Source organism: Cannabis sativa, chromosome 1 (assembly GCF_029168945.1).
Source record: "Cannabis sativa cultivar Pink pepper isolate KNU-18-1 chromosome 1, ASM2916894v1, whole genome shotgun sequence".
NCBI lineage: Eukaryota > Viridiplantae > Streptophyta > Magnoliopsida > Rosales > Cannabaceae > Cannabis > Cannabis sativa.
In genome coordinates, this window is record NC_083601.1 from 42,174,751 (window position 1) to 42,194,123 (window position 19,373).

Here is a 19,373-nt window from a genome sequence, read left to right on the forward strand (position 1 = left end):
TTTATAAAGCTAAAAAGTGGGTCAATGACAGAATTGGTATATCTGCAATCACACAAAGATAGAAGTGGTATTTCTGCTTCCTTTAATTTTTTGGGTTTAATTATTGGGTTTATTTGTTAACGGGAGATCAAACTTAATTGTTAATGTATAAAGATATATATTTGATGAACAGGATACTGAAACAATCAGATCAACACAAAGCAAAATATAATCAAAATAGAGTAAGTTTGCGGCCTATAATAACAACATGTTTTTAACTTGTTACAGTTCAAGTTTATGTTGTAGTATATGCTAATTGCACAGTATATCTTTAGAAAACTAATGTTTGGATTGTAAAGTGGAATTTAAAGATGAACTTGAGAAGAAAAATCGAGTTTTACTTGTCACAATCTCTTTGTTTATTCAGCCAAAATCTTTTAGGATTTTAATTTATTCTTAAAAATAAATTGTATATTTTTGTTTTTTAATGACTATAGTGGTTGGTTAGTCATTTAAGATTTTTTTAACTAAAATAATATACAATTGTAAACCATATCATGCAAATAAGAGATTAAAAGCCATTTAAAAAAAATAAACATTAAAATATAACTCATTTAACTGTGTTCTAAATGTGTACCAAAAACTAATGCAAATTATATATTTTTATATATTTATATATAAATTAATTAAAACATTAGATTATAAAATTTACATTAAATTTTACAGTTGTGTACTGGAATATAATGTTAAAATTTTATACAAAGTTGTTTTTTGTGTCAAATTTAACACAATTTTTGTTTCTCTCATTACACATAGGTAGGGATGCATATTTTCCCTACGGGGATGGGGCCCCGCGGGGACCCGCCCCTAATGGGGCGGGGATTCTCCGTCTAAATGGGGAACGGGGCGGGGACGGGGATTACTTTTTGTCCCGGAATATTAAACGGGGCGGGGACGGGGATCACACTCCCAGCCCCGACGGGGACCCGTTTAGTATTTTATCTTATATTTTTAGTAATATTTTATAATTTATAATTTATGTTTGTATTTTTTTTAGTATATTAGTATCTTTTTTATGAATTATATGTTGTGTTTTGGATAATAATTAGTTTATTGAATAATAATTAATGTTTAATATTTTAATTCTTATATATTTTAATATTTTTGTATATTAAAAATTTTATTATAAACTTTATTTTTCTATTAGGGGATTCTCTGCCCCGTCCCCGCCCCCATTAGGGGAATTCCCGTCCCATCCCCGATGGGGAATAAACGGGGATGGGGATTAAAATTCTTAACGGGGATGGGACGAGGGGAGCACTCCCCGCTAATTCTCCGGCCCGTGTGCATACCTACAGATAGGTCTAACATAAATAAAAAGAATGAAAATTGTTGCAATTTTTCTAAGTCTTCTTAATTTTTGCCGTTAATATATTTTCAAAATAAAAAAATTAAAATAAAAGATAATTTTAATCCACCATAAGTTGAAAAATGCCTCTTTTATTAATCAATTAACTAAATTTGCCTCTAATTTTATATTTATTTGAAACATACCTCTTTTTATATGTATTGTACCTAAAATACTTTGACATAAGAGAGTCACATGGAGAGTATCTTGAAGTGACAGGGGCAAAATTGATACAATGTTTAAAAAAAAAAAGTAAAAATGATAGACTTTAAAAAATAAAGTAAAAATAAAAGAGGACAATATAAAAATGGTATAGAGTGTAATTTCCTCAATTGAAAAAGGCCGTAAGGCCCGTAACCAGATTTGTTTGAAAGAAGCGAAAAATAGAGGTGTTACGGTTGAGCTGCAGTGCCACAACCAAGAAATACAGTAATAAGAAGAAGACGAAGACGACGACAATGAAGGGTCAAGCATCAGGCTACTGGAGGTCTTCAGCCGTCAAGTTCAGGATGTAACTTTTCTTCTTCTTCTTTCTCTTTTAATATTGGCTTTAATCGAATAATAATAATCTAAAGGAATGAACTCGAAATTGTCATTGATTGGGTTGGCAGCCCAACCGCCCAGAATTTGGTACCAATCAGATTGGACATAGAACTCGACGATGGTCACAAGTTCAAAGACACTTTCACTTGGAACCCTTCTGGTATTTTTGCTTATAATCCATCTTTTTCATATCAAAATTACTCCTTTCTTCTTTTGCCTAATCTGAATTTCAATATTCTGCTTTCTGCCTTGTCTAGATCCTGATTCTGAAATTGTTGTCTTTGCCAAAAGGACTGTCAAAGACTTGAAGCTCCCTCCTGCATTTGTTACCCATATTGCTTCCTCCATTCAGGTTACCCAACCAAGCTTTCTCTTTTTTCTCTTTTAAGGGATTTTTTTTAAACTATTATTATTTATTATGATGATGATGATGATGATGATGCCACTACTCAGCTTTACCTTGTTTACTTTTCATTATCAGTCCCAGTTAGCTGAATTTAGGTCGTTTGAAGGTCAAGATATGTATGCTGGCGAGAAGATAGTTCCTATTAAGGTATTCTTTTTAATTCAACTTTCAATCTAATCTAATTATCTTTGTCTTAACATCTAAGTTTAACCACATGCTATGCTCATCATCAGCTTGATCTTCGTGTAAACAATATTCTTATAAAGGACCAATTTTTGTGGGTAAGTTGTTCTTTCATCCTGTGATTTTTAAGTGGTATGAGACTGCTACTACTTGTAATGAACATTGTTTCTGCTATTTTCCAGGACATGAACAACTTTGAGAGTGATCCCGAAGAGTTTGCGAAAACCTTCTGCAAAGATTTAGGCATTCAAGACCCTGAAGTTGCTGTAAGTAGCTACTCTGGTCTATGCACTTCAGCATACCTTGTGTCAATACTTTCTTTCTATCCTAAACTTAAGAATGTTTTGTTTCAGCCTGCAATTGCTTTTTCAATCAGAGAACAATTGTATGAGGTCAGATTCCTTCACCTTTTAGAGTTAGCAATAGAATTATACACTCTATGTAAACTCGATTTCCATTCTTTCTGTTTGCTTTTGTCTCATATTGCCTTGTCATCAATGTACTTATGATATATTATATTCTAGACTGCAATTCAAAGTGTAGCTTCAGCAAGAGAAAGCCGAATCAGCAAGAAGGGACGCCGAGGGACCGAGCACACACCAACCAGGTTGAATTTGTATGTTAACAGTGTAAAAGAGTTGTGAGCCGTGAGGAACTTAGTTTGTCTGTCAACTAATTCAACATGAAATTCTTTCTTATGGCAGAGTTAGTGGTGTTGCTTTGGACTTAGTGAAGTTATTTGGGCATAAATCCAGTGTTGTTCGGTATGTCTTCATATTACTTGTTATACTTATATGGCATATGGATAATATATTTATGTTAGAAGCTTGTAGCATATTTGCTTTATATTCAATACTAGAGACACCACCAATACCGTATATGCTATCAGTGCAGAATTTACATCCGGTACAGCCAGCCACAGTTGCAAACCTCGAGTTACTTACTCAAGTTATCATCTTTTTCTACATAATTAAGATGTCTATTTTTCTATAATCGAAAGTCATTTTCCATTCATTGCTGACAATTCATCTTCAACCTAAATTAGATCCTGAAGCAGATATGAATTTGTGAGGTTTATTCCTTCATTGAGATATTGGATTTTTCTTTGGCCTTACTATTGTTTTGGGGTACTATTACATCCTAAGTGACTTGAATGGAAAAATGAACCCCATTCTATGCTCAAGAGTCACTTCTAGTGTCAGATTTCAAGAACATTCCCTAATGTCAGCATCTTCTTGCTCTAAATTCTAGTTTTACTTCAAGTATAAAGAATTCTTAAAACAGTTAATATTCCAACGATGTCCCTTGTAGTAGCTGATAACATATAACAACAATTGTAAGAGCAAAAGAAGAGATATTGGAAAAAACCAAGAATAGGGGAGCCCTTATACAATCTGTCAAAATACTCAGAGATTCATAAATTTGCATATTTCTCTAAATGAGGTTGTTGGCAAGCACTTACTTTTTAAGCCCATTGCAATTTGCAATATGTGGATATGGTTTGATTGCATTTCTTTTTTCTTCCATTTGACTGGTTTAGTTTGTTGCTTTCAAGATTTTTGGCTGAGGATCAATTGTTCTTGTTCAAAATATCAGGAAGAGGAAAGAGTGGGACATATACGAACCCATTGTGGATCTTTTATCTAACGAAGAGGTGGATGCTCTTGAAGCAAGAGAAGAGAGGAATGCACGGTGAATTAGAGTATTGCAGTTGTAACCTTCATTTTTTATTTTTATTTTTTTGAGAAAGAAAGATCACTGTTTTGTAACCATAAATGAGCCATTCTAGTGTAAATGGTATAATGGATTGTTAAATCACTATTTTGTAACCATAAAATAAACTACACTGCACTCCCCAAGTATCTACTAGTTAACTTATCACCTTAGATTGTACAGTTAAAGGCTACGCAAAATCATCAATCTACACAGATCACGTAGTCTAGTTTATTATTTTTCCTATTCCTTTTTTTATTATTATTTAAAATTAATCAAAAATAGCGTTTGATTGGAAATAATAAAATGAAAAGGAAACTGTTATTATTTCATTCTTTTGATTCGTTATATTTTAAAGTATTAAAATAATATTTTAATATTTTATTTTAAAAAATAAAGAAAGACTATTTTAATAATATTTATTATTATTTCTTATACGTTTTAAATATAATTTCTATTCTCCTTTTCATTCTTTCTAACCCAATAAATTTTTGGGTATATATATATCATACAATAACATTAACCCTTTTTTTTGTTCTCTATTGGAAAATTCAACCACGATTATAAAAGGGGACATTGTTAGCACCACTTTTGGAAGAAAAAAAAATCCAGTAATTGTAAAATATAGAAGTATTGCAACGAAAGTGCCAACACCAGTATACAGTATGCTATCACTAAAAAATATATGCCGACTAAATATAACATAAGCTGAATTCGACACAATTAAAATTTTATTTCTTTTTTTGCTACTAATTAGCGTTTTCTTTTTCTTCTTTTTATTTATTTGTCTATCAATAAAATTAAATAACTTTTCAGATATAAAAATTGGACTCTTAACTAATTTTTCTGTATACTGCGGATTCGTAGATTCATTAAGAACGACATTGTTTATTAAGTGGCAGACCAAAAGTGCATGGAGATAATACTATCTCCAATTAACCCAATAAAAGAAATGCACGTGCCTACATATGAGACTAAAAAAGAAGGCATCAATCATCATTACACACTGGTGAAACAACGATTTGGTTTAGGACTAGTAAGCATCATCATATAAACCATACAACGCATCAACAGCATATTTTGATTATCATGGGTTCCAATTTTGATAGCTTTATTTCCTATTTAGACAGTTAGAATGGCAGTTATTTACAATGTTACAAGTACCCTGACCGTGTTTCATGCACACTACTCCTCCCACTTACTCCACCCAAGCTGCTGTTTGAGCCAAGATTTGGAGGCATCTGGGAGTGCATCTCAGCCAACTGCCTCACTCGTAGCAAAATCGGGGCAGGGATGGGGACCGACGCATGTTTCCGGGAATTCATCTACATAGTTGACCACAGAAAAACAAAAACAAAAATTAAATCAAAACAAAGCTAAATTATTTATTTAAGGATAACCCAGTATTTGGATTCGATGTCATAAATTAAACAGTCTGACTTAAAAAAATTATCTCCAGATATCTATCGAAAATTCTGGAAATAATAGCCCACCATGTCAAAATTGGGTGGCCAAATCCAATTTCCATGTGCATTCTACTTGACTGACAATAAGCAGTCAGTGCTGATGGCCGCAGATAAGTAATAATTCAGGGACATTTTGTGCATATTTGATTCAGTTTTGGCCAAGTGACTAGATGATTAATATAAAATTCTCAATATTATGCAATGAGTTAACATCAAGAATGCATATGCAGACATGGTCGACCATCACAAATTTAGAACCAGAACCAACATAAATAAAGGTGATTAGAGAAAACAAACAAAAAATACGTACTCCATCATCAGGAGGTGATTGTGCAAAGCTAGCTTTCAGTAGGTTCCTCCACTTGTCCTACAAAATAATAATCAGGTTTCAGGTTTCCGCCAAAAAGCCATGATATCATATCAACATATAGTGGAAGCGTCACTGTTACCAAGTAGCACCGATATAGCATTACAAACAGCAAACAAGTACCTTAAGATCAACAGAAGTGCGGTAAGAATACGATGCAAAAGCAAGTCTTTTAATTTCAGACCATCTCCCAGCACCACATTTGGATACACCTTCCACTAACTTCATAACCTCAACAAGAGTCCAAGCTCTATGATGTTTCCTTCTCATTCCACCTTTCACAGTGGGAACAGTTGTTATATTATCATCTGAAGTGTCTTCAGATGAATCTGTCTGTTTTAAACCCAAAGTCTTGCCTGTTTGAACTCTATCGATGGCAGAACATTGCTTATCATTTTCTGCGTCAGAAGTGAGCTACACAATAGACAAAACAATCAGGCATCATACACATACATCAGTAAGGAGATCAAGGGACCAGAAGAAGCCACCGAGCTACAAAACTTCATATTATATCAACCTGCCATTGGGTTTTTTTTTTTTTTCATAATACTGGATTTTACACTTAACGTCTCTAAAAACTATAAGACTTGTTATGCAAGGACTCCCTTAGACTTTGTGTAGTAAACCACATGTCTAACAATTTGAGCTATCCTGCCACTTCATATGAAAGTAAGATTTAACTTCAGCACTGACTACCCAGAACTCCAGAAGACCTTGATCATGGGACAATGTATGGCTGCGCATATGAACTATGGTGTCTTAAAATATCCCTATTTTCCTTCGTTCAGGAAATATATTATATATCCCTTACCATTCCAGTAAACAAGCATAGTTCACCCACATATGACTGAAAAATATATTATACGACATTATAAATACTAAGTTGGACTCACCAGTGGCTCAATCTGTTCTGAAGCAGATATTGACTCTGAGACTCTATTCATTAATACACTATCAGGTCGAGAACTAGGTACTGCAAGGGCCTTCCTCACCACTTCAGTTGGCATGCCCACACTACTAGGATGGAATCTCTATGCAATTGTAATTCAAAATCACTTCAGTTTTCTCTTTCTTTTGCATTAAATAAAATCTAGTGCTATTTAATTTTCATGATAAATGAGGAATGAATAAAAATCAAGAAAGACAATGCTAAATTTATAATGACAACCTACTCTAATTTCTACCCTCATCAAAATCTTGATTAGACAAATTTATACAGATAAACAAGCTCCCAAGCCAAGAAAAACGCACTTTTAAGTTTCAACAATATACAATACATGCTCAATCACCTAAATTTCAAGAGTCAAAAGACAACAAATGTCTAAATTTAATAAGGTTAGTAAATTTATTCCAAAGAAAACTTAAAATCGCCATTAAGTCCCTAATATTCTATATCCGTAATGTAGTAATAACTGTCACAGATATTTAACAACCCTGTACTTTTCAGATGATATCAGCTAGACACTTTTTTTAAAATAAAAGCAATGATCATATAATTGAGACATGTAGAACTTTTACGTACCATAAGAGCCTTAATATTTTTCCTTGGACGGCTTCTTCGAATTCGAGAAACGCATGGAACCTGAACCCCAGATCCACCAAGAGAGTCCAAACGTGTCAACATGATTCTTTCATTAAAAGAGACACTCTTAACAGGCCTGAGACAGGACTTTGGAGAAGTACTTCCAAATCCAACATGTTTGGCAGAGCTATGCACTTTTGGGCTATAGTCTCTTGATTCAGCTTCAGAAAGCTCTTCAATATATCTTTTTGTAGGCTTCCTAACCCTCTTTGCAGCTCTCTGTTCTGCATGAAGATCCTCAGTTTCAAAGTCGAACTCAACACTTTCATTGAATCTCTTTCCCGAAACAAAATTGTGATCTTCCATTTGAGCATCACAGTTAGTTGGTGAATTATTGGAGTTGTTGATTGTTTCAACTTCCAACTCCACAGAACCTTCTGCATTCTTACAGCTTTCTTCATTTTCCTTATTGACCAATTTATTGTCCTTGATTGTGAAAGTTGTGGTTGCAACATCACAAGAATTAGTCAACCCCATTGTAATCCTCCTCTTAAGCCACAATTTGTCTTTGACAGTAGTTTCCCGCCCAAAAGTTGCTTTGAAAAATTCATGAAGTTCTTTAATTGAGAGGTTGTCCAAGCATATTTCCCCCTTCAACTTATAAAAATCAGGTTTTTGATTATTGCAGACATCAGAAGTTGATGGTGCACTATCTGGTTGTTCATCTGAAGGTTTAGACAGCTCCTCAATGCTCCCTGATAAATTCTTGCAGTTGTCATCAACAATTAGTGCTGATGAAGGGACAACTTCCTGCGTGCAGATTTAAGAGTAGATTTCTTACCAATACAGACAATTTAACACGCTAACGAAAAAACTCTGCTGTCTGCTTTAATAAAAGCAGAACAATCATCAGGAGCTCCACAGGATTCGAGGAGACACTTCCTATTACTTTTGGTAACATCAATTAAATGTACAACAAAATAGTTTTACAGCTGAGAAGGATTCAAGAAATTTAATTGATCATACTGAAGTTTAGAATTGATTTTTTCTTGATTATAATGAATATATGTATATAGCAATTAACAATGAACAACAGGAGTCAAGAGTCAAGACAAAGCTATTGCAGCATAAATAGAACAGTAAACTTCAAGCATTTTAAACTGGTCATTACTTTTTACTAGTACTATCTCTGCCACAATCCAAATTAAACACCTAAAATTCATTAGAGACCAAATTTCCATCCAATTGGAAATTCTTCCTAAAAGTAATTTGTTGACACCCACTAATCAATGAAAGCTCATAATGATGCACAAGCAAATCCACAATTAAACATAAAAATGCTCGAAGAAGAAAGCACACAGATACCTCAAGGCTCGAAGTCAACTTTTCATCATCAGCTTTCACATTTCCGGAATGAGGCAAACCTGCAACATAGTGATAATTGGATGTGAAACAAAACGTAAAAAATAAAAAGAAAAAGCCTAGGCGAAACATAATAACTTTTGGAATGATAGCGAAAGCCAATCTTCATCTACAATACCAGATAAACCATCTATCTCATTATGAGTATATTTCTGTAATAACAACACTGCATTAAATTGAATAGAGATAGAGAGAAGGAAATCTACAAAAAAAAAAAAAAAGCCTCAGTGATGTTCTTAAAAACAGCCTAAATATTCCTGTGAAATTAGATAAAAACGATCAAAGCCACCTATTCAGACTGAAAATATGAATTTTAAGACATCTACAAGAAACTGAAGTGGAAGAGAACCCATCATTTACCCCCTTCTTCAAAAAACAAAAAAGGCTAGAATCTTTGCAGTTGATAGATACAGAAGTCTTGATTTGATTCTGAAAACTAAATACATTCTGTGTAGCTTGTATAGTTTCAAGACCATCATAGTAATAGTAAAGGTAGACATAAATATGAATTAATAAAAAAATAATGGTAAAATGAAAAACCTTCCGAACTGTCCAACTGAAGCATTTCACTAGGAAGTCCATCATCCGACGAGCACTCTGCATTCTTCCCACCATCTACAAGCATTTCAGTTTTGTCATCTACAAGAAAATCCTCAACTTCCATTACTTCATCGTCTGTTGCAGGGACAAATCTCCCATCACATTCAACCTGAATCACAGAACATTATAAATAGAAGAACAACAAAAAAAACAGCAATTCATAGAGCTTCCGTATTAATTCAAAAATATCCTATACAGTAATTCTAATCCCTAGCCCTGTCAAAAACATTGCACTTAACAATTAATGGCTGCAGTCAAATATTTCAGGACATCAAAATCAACAAAATTAACCATTATACAAGATAATAGATATCTGTTTTAAAATATCTAACTTCATATCCTACCTACATCTACACTTTCATTACTCATCTAAGATTGGGCCTGTGCCACATCCAACTCTCAAGAAGAGAAGGGGATTTCAATACATTTTCCTGCCTTCACAAGCATACAAAAACACATTTTTGTACATAAGTGAAGTGAACAAGATTAAAAAGAATATTAAGGAGAAATGTACCCGAACAAGCTTGTATACAACTGGATCGGCAATATACTTGGGTGAAGACAAAGAAGAAGTACTGTTTTCAAAAAACCCACTTTCCTCAAACTTCCATTCATCACTATTCTCAACTCCAACCACTGTTTCCATGATAAATCCACCACATGCAACTCAAACACACCAACTGTAAAATCATAAGGATAAACAAAAACAAAATGACAAACTTTTAAAATGCAGGCTGGCTACTATAATTAATGCAATGTGTGTATATAATTCACAATTTAGCAAATAACAAATTATAGATTTTTTTTTAAAAAAAAAAAATAATCTTATCTTATCTTATACAAAGTTAATAAATTAGAACAATAGCAAGACATGAATCTTTGGCACATAATACTAAATACAAAAAAGGTAGACAATAAAAAATCATCAAATTCAAACTCCATTAAGAAGAAATTGAAAGAATTCAATCATTCAAAATAAAAATTTCTCAAAGTTAAAAGTAATGACCCGCGACCCATGTACAAATTGGTCATAAATAATTAGAAAGTAAGAGAAGTTATACCAAACCCAGTCTCGAAATGCTGTAATTCACATGCACAATCGAAAAAAGCTCAAAATTCTACCCAAATGAAAAATTAAAGAGATAGGTGGGGAGTTCTCACCATAGAAGTGACTCGGTCCTTGCGAGTAGGAATTGGAATATCAGAAGGTCCGAGACTGAGTTCGAGTAACCGAGTCGCTGAGCAAGAATTAGGCCAATAATCTTCTGTGGCACGATCTTTTTCTTTTGTGAAAAAGAATTGGATTAGCGTGCGTTCGAGTCGGGTCGAATCAAGTTGTAGTGAGAGCCCAAGCGTTTAATTTGCTTTTTTTTTTTGGCTCGCTTTTTTAGTACGCTGTGTTTTGTTTTCCAATTCCGGACTCGAAAGTTGGTATGAAGCAATTTGGATAAAGAGTTGTCGAGTCCGGAAGATGTACGACGATGGTCTTGCGTCTGCTGTATGGACCTTATTCCACCAAAGTCCAAGCCAACTTTAGGTCATGAATATAGGCCCGTTTTAGTAATTTGATTTAAAAAAAAAAAGCTATTTACACAAATATGGAAAAATGAAGATATATTTTTGATAGATATGATATAAAAACTTAATTATCTTAAATATGATATCTTTTAAAAAAAATGTCATTACAAATTTTAGTCAAGATCAAAATTCAAAAATAGTACTTACATAAATAGTCTGTAAGTATCTTTTTTGATTTATTCTATGAGCTAATACACTTCGTCTTTGTGATATTTTTCTCTAGATTTTGATCTTGACTAAAATCTGTAATGACCCTTTTTTAAATTACATAAAAAAATCTGTACAATAAATTTCATAAAAAAATATATCAGTTGGTGAACTTTACTAAGTCACATTCCTACTTCAGTCTTCACGCTGCGGCTTGGCTTAAAAGAAGACATGGTAAGATTTTAGACGTGAATTAATTAAATTATTTATATTTAAATTTTAGATTTTATAGTATTTAATTTAAAATTTATAGTTAATAATTTTAAAATTTACACTAAATATAATTTTGTTTTTTAAATTTAAATTTGCAATATTTTTATTGGGTTAGCTGGACTACTTTTTTTTTTTTTAAAGTACCTGAAAAATTAAAAGCTAAAAAAAAAACTATACTCAAACGAGTCAAACCCAATCAAAAAGTACTACTAGAACTTCAAAAACCAACCAACCAACCAGCCCCGACATGGTATAAACCCCACGTTTAGAAATTAGAATATGCTCTTTGCACTCTCAAGCCTTACTATATGAGCATGAGCATTTAACATCTACAGGTCATAAATGGTGATATTGGCAATGCAATAATCAATGAAGATGATGAAAGTGACTTCGTAAATTTCACTAAATGGTAAAAATAATTAAATATATGAATAACTTATGATTAATTAGTACTCAAACCAGGTAACTAAATTGTCCCACAAGTGTCAAGTATGAATAACTTATCCTTTTCTACAACATACTGAAAATTATTACAAGGACAATCAGACCATCAGCAATGAAATATTGCATGAATTTGACCTAAAATTAAGTGCCCTGGAGCCTATACAATCTCATGGGAGACACACTAAGATTTTGCTCATAAATGGATAATCCATCGAGCACACCTACTGGTTTAAAATGATGTCTCAAGTAAAATTAGACAACCACAACAGACCAAGTCAAAATTAAACAAATAAGAATAACTATAAAGAGGAAACGTCTACAGACAGACGTATTTAACTCAGCCCTAGACACGAATGTGCAATCTTAAAATAGCAAGAGAATAACAATCTATGCAGCAACTACTTCTACTGGTATTTCTGTTGCCACAAATGAAGAGGGCCTTTCATATCCATATTCTTCTTCATCTTTGGGTGGGTGGATTGTGACCAAATCAGGTAGTGGCGTTGTGGGGCCTTGCTTACCTTTGGGATCCCAATCAAGCATTATCTTGACCTTGATACCAAGAACACCCTGCAAACATTTTAATCAATCAGAGGACTCAACTGACATTACTAGTATGAAGGATAAAATAAGCCTTGTATTGCCTTAATAGTTGAGCTAGTGACAGAATAGGCTAACCTGTCTAAGAAGCACATGCCTCACTGCTGAATCAATATATTCTTTAACAGGCTGACCAGAAGATATCATGTATCCATCTTTAAATTTCATGGATTTTGCACGCTGAGCCCTGAGCTTACCACTAATAATAACCTGCATGTTGTAAAACATTTAAGTCTCTAATTTAACAAAGTAGACAACTTTAGATGAATGAAAAAATATAGAAAAATACTCAATAGCTTCATCATCGCACCTCGCATCCCTTTGCACCACTCTCCATCACAAATCTAAGTACACCATAGCAAGCCCTAGAAAAAGGTTCAGAGAAAAGTGAATTTACAAATTAAAGATATTAGCACCAAACACTAATACCTCAGTTACATGAATATTAGTCCTAAAAGGACTGTGTGTTCAAGGAGGTAACTCTCGTATTATTTCGATAGTCATAGACACAATGAAACAGATAGACAAGGATACTGTAGTATTCCACTGAAGCTTGTCTGAATATGGCAAACACAAAGTAGGATAGCTACTTCTAGACTTCAGTAGTGAAAATCGAAAAAGAGTTAGTTTACATACTTGGGATTGGGGGAGGTAGGTTTAATTGTGATACCACTTCAAGAAAGTAGCCATTTTAGCCTTAAAAGCTGACAAATTAAAGAAAACTGTTGGAGTTCCCGAACTCTAAGAACTAAAGAGTTCAAAGAAAACTAAAAACTCCGACTAATTTATATATGCATCCATTTGGATCCTCTAACCCATTATTTTAGGACAGGGAATTGTATAATGAATGCTAGAAGTAACTATGTAAAGTGTTTAACTTATGCTTTAGTTTACCATAGGCACTAAAGAATAACCATAAAAGTTTTGAAAATGAAAATGTTTGAGTTCCCGAAGTCTAAGAACTAAAGAGTTCAAAGAAAACTAAAAACTCCAACTAATTTATATATGCATCCATTTGGATCCTCTAACCCACTATTTTTAGGACAGGGAATTGTAAAATGAATGCTAGTGCTAATTATATGAAGTGTTTAACTTATGCTTTAGTTTACAACAGCACTAAAGAATAACCATATAAGTTTTGAAAATGAAAATGTTCGAGTTCCCGAACTCTAAGAACTAAAGAGTTCAAAGAAAACTAAAAACTCCAACTAATTTATATATGCATCCATTTGGATCCTCTAACCCACTATTTTTAGGACGGGGAATTGTAAAATGAATGCTAGTGCTAATTATATCAAGTGTTTAACTTATGCTTTAGTTTACCATAGCACTAATGAATAACCATATAAGTTTCGAAAATGTTCGAGTTCTCGAAGAACTAAAGAGTTCAAAGAAAACTAAAAACTCCAACTAATTTATATATGCATCCATTTGGATTCTCTAACCCACTATTTTTAGAACTTATGCTTTATTTTACCATAGCACTAACGAATAACCATATAAGTTTCGAAAATGTTCGAGTTCCCGAACTCTAAGAACTAAAGAGTTCAAAGAAAACTAAAAACTCCAACTAATGTATATATGCATCCAGTTGGATCCTCTTCCCCACTATTTTTAGGACAGGGAATTGTAAAATGAATGCTAGTGCTAATTATATGAAGCGTTTAACTTACTTTACCATAACACAATATTCCATTCACCTTTATATGTTGGACACAACAGACAAAAAAAAGGATAGACACACAGAAGTTCATAAATGTTGGAGTTCCCGAACTCTAAGAACTAAAGAGTTCAAAGAAAACTAAAATCTCCGACTAATTTATATTTGCATCCATTTGGATCCACTTACTCATTATTTTAGTATAGGGAATTGTATAAGGAATGCTAGTAATAACTATGTAAAGTGTTTAACTTATGCTTTAGTTTACCATAGCACTAAAGAATAACCATAAGTTTTGAAAATGAAAATGTTCGAGTTCCCGAACTCTAAGAACTAAGGAGTTCAAAGAAAACTAAAAACTCCAACTAATTTATATATGCATCCATTTGGATCCTCTAACCCACTATTTTTAGGACAGGAAATTGTAAAATGAATGCTAGTGCTAATTATATGAAGTGCTTAACTTATGCTTTAGTTTACCATAGCACTAAAGAATAACCATATAAGTTTTGAAAATTAAAATGTTCGAGTTCCCGAACTCTAAGAACTAAAGAGTTCAAAGAAAACTAAAAACTCCAACTAATATATATATATATATATGCATCCATTTGGATCCTCTAACCCACTATTTTTAGGAAAGGGAATCGCAAAATAAATGATATTGGTAGTTATAAAACTTATGCTTTAGTTTACCATAGCACGATATTTCATTCACCTTTATTTATGTTGGACACAACAGACACAAAAAAAAAAGATATGACAGACAGAAATTCATAAAATGTTGGAGTTCCCGAACTCTTAGAACTAATAGAGAGTTCAAAGAAAACTAAAAACCCCAAATAATTTATATAAGCATTCTTTTAGATCCTCTAACCCATTATTTTTGGGACAGGAAATAATATAATAAATGCTAGTAGAAATTGTAAATTAATGTAGTCATGTAAGTAATGCTTTTAGCTTGTGGTTTCTTTTACCATCCACCATACTCAGGAAACATATTAAAAAGCAACATTTCAACCAAACAAGCTTAGGCCTGAAGATAGTTGGGCAACCGGTAACATAAAAGTTTTCATACAATGTTAAAAAAAACCAAACAAAATATGCATTATTGATTAAAGTATATAGTTGAATTAACATAGATCGTTATATTTAAGTTCCTACAGAGACACAATCTACTAATCCAGCTCCAACCAAGTTTCAAGGCATACCTGCGGACAGCAAGCCCCCCAAGAAGCTTGTAACGCAGAGATTCTGCCTGAGCAATAGCACAAAGCCCTCTGTTGTTGACTTTTTCCGCAAAGAGCTCAACGCTGTTCTCCGGAAATTTAAAACGTTTCTGAACAACAGATGTTAGTTCTCTAATTCTTCGTCCCTTCTCACCTATCCCAATAATCAAACCCATAATCAGCCAGTGAAACTGGATAGCTCAGCTCCAACTTAGGAGCAAATTACATAACCCCTGATTCAAAATCTCAGAAATGACCAAAAGACAAACACCTGATTTTCTCTTTATAATAGAAAATCAACTGAAAATTAAAGTAGTCATATTTAACAGAATCGAAATTCTAAAAACAACTCAGTAAATTACCAAGAACGTTCTGAGTACGAGTAGCCCTGATGATGATCTCCGTCCGCATAGGCGTAACCCTAACTTCAACGCCAGAGTAGCCATCCTCAGCGAGCTCTCTGGTCAAGACCTCGTTCAGCTCGGCGAAGAACACTCCGTCCGCTACAAACTGGAAATGCATACATATATACTTATCAATAAAAGCTTAATGAGTAGAAATTGATAGAATGAAGTTCGTGGGGGTGCACCTTTCGCTTTTTGCTCATCTGGGTAGCCATGACTGTAGAAATGCTGCGACTGAATGCACTCGGATAAGTTCTGCCGCTTTTCACCTGTTGGAGTCTTGCGAACCCTAAATATAGGAGTCTGTAGTTAGATTAGATATGGGAGGGAACTGATCTGACGGAGTAAAGGTTCTCACTGACGGCTGAGATTAAAACATAATTTCACACTCAAAATTTAAGGCTCAGCATCGATACATTCTAATTATAACCTAATACTAAATATTATTGGAAAAATTTATAATAAATCTCCGATATATTTCTATACGTTTTAGTATCTAAAATTATTTTTTAGTTAATTTTTTTTTCATAATAATGTAAATTATAGTTATTTAAGACATTTTACAAAATTTTAAGAAATTTAAAAAAGTTTAACACACTGAAAACTACAAACTACGTTCAAATAATGTGTTGCACGCGTGACTATTTTATTTTATAGTGTAAAATAGACTGTTTGAATATTATTTTCTATATTATAAATTATTCCAAATTTTTTAAAATTTTGTAAGATATCTTAAATAGCTATAACGTACATTAATATGAAAAAAATAGACTAAAAAATTATCGAGATACCGAAACAAGTAAAGGGTGCATCAGTACATCTTTTTAAGAGGTGCACGGTAAAATCACTCAATATTATATATCTAAATGTAATTAGATCAGAAAAGATCTTCAATGGAGTGTAACAATTTAATACATCTAATAATTAATCGAACTAATTTTCATTTAGTAACTAATTATATTTTATGTTATTATATTTAAAAGGTAAATATTATTTTGAATTTTGTATTTTACAAAAATTATTAATTAGATCCTTTATTTTGTTAAATAATAAAATTGACCCTATATTTTCTAAAATAATAAAAATAGAATCCTGAGCTCAATTTTCAACAAATTTATTTTTTAATTTAACCAACTTTAAGATAATTTTTAATACGAACGGAAACAGAAAATGTAACCAGTTTTGTTATAACATCTTTAGATCAAATTATTATTAAGTTTTATTTTGACAAAAAATCAGTTCAAAGTCTTATTTGTAATAATAACATAAATATCTTGTCGAGAAAACTTGGAATGGCCATGGCATGTTTACAATCTAGTTGGATGCGTTTCCACTTAAGCTTTTAGTTTGTTAAGAAATTTTCCAAAAGTGTTTTGTAGATCTAATAATTAAAAACTTAAACTACAGTCAATATATATATGGGAACTTTAGAAGTCCAAAAGTAACCTTTAAAAATCAAATAGCTATTTATTTAGAATATAGAATGTATTGAGTAAATTATTAAGTTTGGTCATGTTGAATGTACAAAACAATAATAAAATATCTTTAGGAGGAGTTAATTATTTATTTAGGGAAATTTGAATTTCTAATGCATGCATTAGGGGATAATTTTTTCCTTAAAATAATATTTTTCTACATTGAAAATATATGACTACTTTTTCAAAACCCAAAAAATACTCCTCTAAAAAACTCAAACCCTTTCTCTCTCCTTCCCTCAAACTCTCTCTGCATCTCTCTTTCTCTCTCTATCTCGACATCTCTTCGCCGCCCCACCCAAACCGTCCCACAACCTCCACGGCTCAACCAAAGAGCACGGCTCCGACGACCTCTACGACCTCCGACGACCACCGAGGACCACCCAGCCCCCTCTCTCTTCCTCTCTCTCAACCCGTGAGGACCACCCAAACACACCACCACCTCCACGGATCACCTCCACCACCTCCGACGACCACCGAGGACCACCCACCACCTCCGACGAAGGACTCAACCCCCCTCTCTCTTACTCTCTCTCAACCCGTGAGCCTCAACTGAAAACCAACAAAAAAAAAATAGGGGTCCGATGGGGAGTCTGATGGGTTCGATGGGGGGGGTCCGACGGGGGGATGGGGGGTCCGATGCTTGCAAGTTGGGGGGGTCCGATGGGGTCCGATGGGCCCTATGGGGGATCCGATGCATATGCGGGTTGAGAAAAAATGGGGCTGAGTTATGAGAGGAATATTTTTGGATTTTAGATAAAAGTGTCATATATTTTTTAGTTTGAAATGTATTGGTTTAAGAACAAAAATATTAAGGTTTTTTAAGTATAAAAAATCAGATTTCCATTTATTTAAATTGTAATGTAACAAAAATTAGCCTTAAAAGAGTATTTATGTATGTTAAGGGTTATGCTTTTGAATACCGAAAACTCTTGTATTTTGTCTCATTTTCCAAAACAAAACATTCTATTAGTTTATGTTCATCATTCATGCAACATTAGTGAGTTAGTCAAATTTGCATGTGGTGCATTTAAACACAATTCATAAATCTTAAACTAAGTGTACCTTCAAGCAAATATTTTTTCTAAGACTTAGATTTAGATTTAGATTGTGTTATAGTTTTAAAATGAAGACAAATTTATAAAAGATTATGATTTTCTTGACACAATTATTTTTATTAGATAATTGTCTCTAGGTTTATGTTTTGTAAATAATGGAGGGTTAATACTTCTTTAAACTTTGTATTTTGTGAAAATTATTTATTGGATTTATTATTATTTTTTTTTTGACGTAGACCTATTATTTTGTATTTTTTAAAATGATCCTGATAAGATCACAAGCTTAATTAAGAAAAAAGTGTTTATAATAATAAACTGTTTATACCGTGTGTTGCGTGGTGTATTAGTAGATATATTTTTACCGGCATTCCTTCTTGCTTGGGTAAAGAGTTTGAATCCCACCACGACACTTCTTAGAAGGGATTAAAAGCTTGACTTTTTTATGGTTAAACTTAGGGCTGAGCATAAAATCCAGAGAACCGAAAAAACCGTTTAAACCGACCTACCGAACACCGCTGGAACCGAAACCGGCGGAACCGAAAACCGAAAAAACCGACAACGGTTTAAACCGCCAATAGTCAGTCGGTTTTTTTTTGGACCGTAAACCGACCAATAAAACCGAAACCGACCGAAATATCTTATACATATATAATTTTATAATTTTTTAGTTTGTTTATTATATTCTAATTGTATATACTATATAGTATATACTGATAAGTAAAATATATAATATATAATATATTATTATTTTATTAATATTAAAATTTAAAAGTAATAATTTTATTAAAGTCATTCACTATTTTGGACTTATAAGTTATATTTGATTTGTGTTGTATTATGTTGTATTTTAGAGTTTGAACTTTTAACTAGACATTATAATTTGTATGGTTGGACTTGTA

The 19,373-nt window shown here is 32.9% G+C and overlaps 3 protein-coding genes across 5 annotated transcripts; 1 reads left to right on the plus strand and 2 right to left on the minus strand.

Annotated features, from left to right (window-relative positions):
- The first annotated feature begins 1,719 nt into the window (after positions 1–1,719).
- LOC115703595 (chromatin structure-remodeling complex protein BSH) lies at positions 1,720–4,478 on the plus strand. 2 transcript variants are annotated; one of them, XM_030630827.2, is made up of 10 exons: positions 1,720–1,898; positions 1,999–2,090; positions 2,188–2,282; positions 2,412–2,483; positions 2,570–2,617; positions 2,702–2,785; positions 2,873–2,911; positions 3,044–3,126; positions 3,224–3,283; positions 4,116–4,478. In XM_030630827.2, exons 1-10 carry the CDS (start codon positions 1,846–1,848, stop codon positions 4,213–4,215), a joined length of 726 nt encoding a protein of 241 aa, XP_030486687.2. In that variant the 5' UTR covers positions 1,720–1,845; the 3' UTR covers positions 4,216–4,478. The 2 variants fall into 2 exon arrangements, with proteins under 2 accessions (XP_030486687.2, XP_060971990.1); XM_061116007.1 differs by having other exon boundaries at positions 1,726–1,898; positions 3,224–4,478.
- A 723-nt stretch (positions 4,479–5,201) lies between these two features.
- LOC115707062 (uncharacterized) lies at positions 5,202–11,118 on the minus strand. 2 transcript variants are annotated; one of them, XM_030634889.2, is made up of 9 exons: positions 10,771–11,118; positions 10,124–10,289; positions 9,550–9,718; positions 8,953–9,011; positions 7,588–8,397; positions 6,959–7,096; positions 6,189–6,479; positions 6,009–6,065; positions 5,202–5,557 (listed from the first exon to the last, which is right to left on the minus strand). In XM_030634889.2, the coding sequence occupies exons 2-9, from the start codon at positions 10,253–10,255 to the stop codon at positions 5,387–5,389; spliced, it is 1,827 nt and encodes a 608-aa protein (XP_030490749.2). In that variant the 5' UTR covers positions 10,256–10,289; positions 10,771–11,118; the 3' UTR covers positions 5,202–5,386. The 2 variants fall into 2 exon arrangements, with proteins under 2 accessions (XP_030490749.2, XP_030490750.2); XM_030634890.2 differs by lacking the exon at positions 6,959–7,096 and having other exon boundaries at positions 10,771–11,108.
- A 960-nt stretch (positions 11,119–12,078) lies between these two features.
- Positions 12,079–16,412, minus strand: LOC115707064 (small ribosomal subunit protein uS3x). The gene is made up of 6 exons (XM_030634893.2): positions 16,127–16,412; positions 15,900–16,047; positions 15,520–15,691; positions 12,962–13,016; positions 12,730–12,861; positions 12,079–12,621 (listed from the first exon to the last, which is right to left on the minus strand). The coding sequence occupies exons 1-6, from the start codon at positions 16,154–16,156 to the stop codon at positions 12,439–12,441; spliced, it is 720 nt and encodes a 239-aa protein (XP_030490753.2). The 5' UTR covers positions 16,157–16,412; the 3' UTR covers positions 12,079–12,438.
- Positions 16,413–19,373: the final 2,961 nt, after the last annotated feature.